This window comes from Oryx dammah, unplaced genomic scaffold, assembly GCF_014754425.2.
Source record: "Oryx dammah isolate SB20612 unplaced genomic scaffold, SCBI_Odam_1.1 HiC_scaffold_2361, whole genome shotgun sequence".
Lineage (NCBI taxonomy): Eukaryota > Metazoa > Chordata > Mammalia > Artiodactyla > Bovidae > Oryx > Oryx dammah.
In genome coordinates this window covers 1,318-5,409 of record NW_024072443.1, presented here as the reverse complement: position 1 = coordinate 5,409, position 4,092 = coordinate 1,318, and the positions used below count along the sequence as shown (strand labels likewise).

General features: G+C 44.4%; 1 protein-coding gene across 1 annotated transcript; it reads right to left on the bottom strand.

Annotated features, from left to right (window-relative positions):
* Positions 1 to 272: 272 nt before the first annotated feature.
* On the bottom strand, positions 273 to 3,671 carry LOC120859686 (guanylate-binding protein 7-like; the record flags this gene model as incomplete). Its single annotated transcript, XM_040235695.1, has 4 exons — positions 273 to 673; positions 1,543 to 1,736; positions 2,060 to 2,162; positions 3,459 to 3,671. Coding segments are annotated over 4 exons (744 nt in total), but the record flags the coding sequence as incomplete, so codon positions are not given.
* Between the last annotated feature and the right edge of the window lie 421 nt (positions 3,672 to 4,092).

Genomic DNA, 4,092 nt, shown 5'->3' with positions numbered 1-4,092 from the left:
TGTACATCATTTATAATCAATAAAGTTAAACATATTTATTCTGTTGGTATATTTTTACCCATTTGAAAATATGTTGGTTGTTCTTTCCTCATTGATTTACAAGGGTTTGTTATAACTTAAAGAGTTGATCTCCAAGACTTTATTATAGACTGCGAATGTTCTTCCTTTTCTCATTTGTTTCTTGCTTTTCTTAAAACTTATCTATAATTATTCATTATCTTCCAACTTGTTTCCATTTTTAAAAATTAACTAATTCATTCAAAATTGTTTGGTTTTTTTTTGCATATCAAGCACTGGTAATCACTTTTGTAATAACTTTAGTAATTCTTTGGTAATCAGTTTTTAAGCTCCTCTTGAACAAAACTATCATGACATACATATTTTAAAAATGAACTGTAGAGTTACACTACTAAAACATAAGAAGCCTTTCAAAATATACTTAGGAGGGTTTCTCAGCCCCTTTCATACGATCACCGAGAAGTTTCAGTCCCATACCAAGTACTTTATAAGACCCAGGGAGTACTGCAACTAATGCCATGCTCGCCATATCAAGGACATCTGAAATATTGAAGGACTTTTCAGTTGTTCGAATACCTTCTTTTAGTTGTTCTATCTCTTTATTTAATGCCTCAGCTTCCTTTTTGAATCCTTCTGTGAGTGACTCTTTTTGCATCTGTAAAAAGGAGAGTACCTTTTAGAAAATACCCCAAATCAGCATTTTGCGTCAAACAACTACAGTTGATATGCATGTGTGTCTACTTCTCTAACACTTTAGATGTTTTTTTTTATATTATTCTAATATTTGCAAACATTTGCAACACAGAAGGGAGAGCATCCGGGGTTTAGAGTTTCCCATGTTCCATCAACACCATCTTCTTGGGTACAGAGAAGTTGGGTATAGGTCAGGTCTGAAAACTACTCCAGGGAGAGGTTCCAGTCTTATAACATACACTTTGGGAGAACATGTAGGTGAGTTCTAAATATTTGTCAGTTTCACTGAGGTAGAATGACCACACACATGTCACCAAAATGGCACTGCTGACTCACTTCTAGCTATCAAACTCTAGGTATCAACCTCCAGGCAGGGACAAAGAATGCATTTAGTTTAGGTGTATAAAATGAATCAGGAGATCTGATCAGGAAACAAATGTAGCAAATTTTACAGCTTTCAGGATCCAGTATTTCATACCAGGCACAATTTTCAGGAGCAGATGGAACTATTCCATATCTCTGATGGTTGTATCCCAAATTCTAAGGACTCTAAGACTAAGGTCCTATTCACATGTGAACAAATGTGATGCTGTAATCACCATAAACAGCAGTCCGGGAGTCTGGGCCATGTTATTTGTCCCATTCAAACATGAACAATACAGAAGGTGCCGAGTCTTACAGACATAAACCAATTCACAGTTTGATGTTACAGTGAATCCTATGTTTTTGTATTTCCTTCTGGGATCTGACTTAAGATCAAATTCCTGTCCCTTTATTGCTGAGGAGTTAGGGTCTCCCCATCAGGCTCTGCCCAGGCCCATGTAGACTTACCTTCAGTTTGTGGTCCAGCATCATTTCCTGCTCTCTCAGAAGGGTTTCTCTTTCCCTTTCCATCTTGTCTTGCAGTTGGGCCAGGTTTTCTTTGAAGCTTCTCTCTTGTGCCTCCATGTTTTGTTCCTTTTCATTCTGTTTCTCTCTTAGCAGCTCCTGTTCCCTCTCAGCTGCATTCTTCTTGGCACACTCAGCTGTTTCACAAGAATTTTAAAGAGGGGAGAACATGACTTATGCTGAGCTGTCACCTCCTTTCCTCAGAGATAAAGTAGCTTTATTATTGTGGGATGGAGTCTGACTGTTCCTGCTACCTCATCAGACAACATGCTTCAGCACATGATGGAAGCACTGATAGGAAGTACATGCAACCCAAACTCCCCCGTTTACTTCCATATGTAGCAGAGAGGTTCCATGGAAGAAGAGGAAGCTCTGGTGTCAGGAAGTGTTTGCTCCCACACCTGCCAAAAGACAACTCAGGAGCCACCTTCCCCTCTGAGAGCTCAGTCCTCCCCTGTACCTGCCATGGCCTTGTCCCCAGCAGTGAGGGCCTGGTCTGCCTGCAGGATGGCTTCCTCCACTCCTGCCTGTGACTGCAGGAAGCTCTGGAGGACCTGGTTGGCCTGAGGAATCAAGAAGGAGCAAAGACTTGTCAGGTAGAAAAGATGTAGTGTCTTGCTGTGGAAATTATTGTTCAGTAAACTACCGACTGTGTCCTGTAAATTCTCCATCCTTTGTAGGCTCCCCAAATGGTTACAAACCTGAGAATTATGTGCATGTCTACAAACACGCATGGAGCATTTGCTTGGAAGGCCAGTGGAGCTGATTTTCAGGAGTCCCAGAGGGCCTGGGTAAATAAGAGTCTTAGCCCTTACACTGCTGCTGCTGCAAGTCGCTTCAGTCGTGTCCGACTCTGTGCGACCCCATAGACGGCAGCCCACCAGGCTCCGCCTGGGATTCTCCAGGCAAGAACACTGGAGTGGGTTGATCTCACATGTCCCAGGACCCAGAGAATAAACAGTAACTTGATAGGAGCCTGAGTCAGACCTACCTGCTGACCCTGGAGAGTCTCCCAGATTGGCTGGAGGCAACTGGAGATTCACTTGGAGACATAGACACTGGCAGAAGACATTCTGGGAAGCTCTTTCCACTACTTGGACACTGGTGCTGGTGAGCGCCATTTTGGAACCTTCTCCCTACCTTATTAGCCCTAAGACCCAGCCCTGCCCTAATGCAGTGGTCTACAGATGCCAGTCCTGGGATGCCTCAGGCCAAGCAACTGACTAGACATGCATGCAGCCCCATCCACCAGCAGATCTCCTGCCCACAGCTGTCTCTGGATATGGCTGTGCCTACCAGAGGGCCAGGGACACAGTCCCATTCACCAGGGGGACTGAGACCTGAAACCCTCCAGCCAGAGACTCTGGGACACATCAGGGGAAGATACCGGGTGCAAAAGACCTGAGTCTCTCAGTCTACAGGGCCAGTCCACTCACTAGCAGGCCATGTCATTCCTGGGACCAGCTGGGTTCAAGACCACCTGGACCAATATCAGGCCAACACAATCTTCAAAATCCTCCAGATCCAGGAGCCTAACAGCTCTACCATGGTCAACACATGCTCTGGAACTCCTGGACCCTGCACCCAGACCCTGGGCCGTGGCTCTCTCCTTCAGTAGAGTGTTACTAGATCTAGGACCTGTCTCACCCACCAGTGGGCAGCCAACAGACCTGGGATCTCCTGGACTCTTACTCAATTCATCAGAAAAACAGCACTAGACTCAGAACCCTCCTGGGGTTCCAAGTCAGCCTCCTCATGACCAGCTGTCTCTGTGCAAATCAGGATCTGGCAACCAAATGAACCAACAAAGACCCTTTGACTCTAATCTGCTGCTCTTTCCCAATGCTACTACTCCTCACCTTAACTCCTTTCCTGGGAACCAGTTTATAGTCTTGTTCAAACTTGTTCCTTGCTTCTAAATAGAGGCTGTGTCCTCCAGAGACAAAGAATGTGCCTCCTGAAATACTTTTCACCAAGGATTCTGAAAGCTGCTTAAGCTCAGCCTCACAATATTTGACAGAAGCCTCTTCATTCTGGATCATGAAACTGTCCTTCTTTTTCTCCATGATTTCCTGCCAAGGAAATGAGGGAACATTCAATAGAAAGAAGTTGTTAGACAGGATGGTCCAGCTGTGCTCCGTTGGAAGAAGCAGTCTGACAGCATCAGGGCACAGGAGACTCAGAATAACAGACATGGAGTCAGGTGTCCGTTGTAGTCCCAGTTCTGACCAACTCTTTGTGTGACTTGTGTGAAGTCCCCTAAATTCCCTGGGCTCAGTGTCAACATCTGTGCAATGAATGGGTTGGCAGAAGCACAGTACTACTTTAACAGATTAGCATTAATAGTGATCTATCCATCCATCCCCAGTGAACAACGAAAAGACAATTATGACTGAAACTAGGGCTTCTTCTGCCAACTTGGATGGTAAGGATAAAACATACATACATAGAAAATCAAGTTCCTACTAATGAATTAACTATACACTGAGCAGG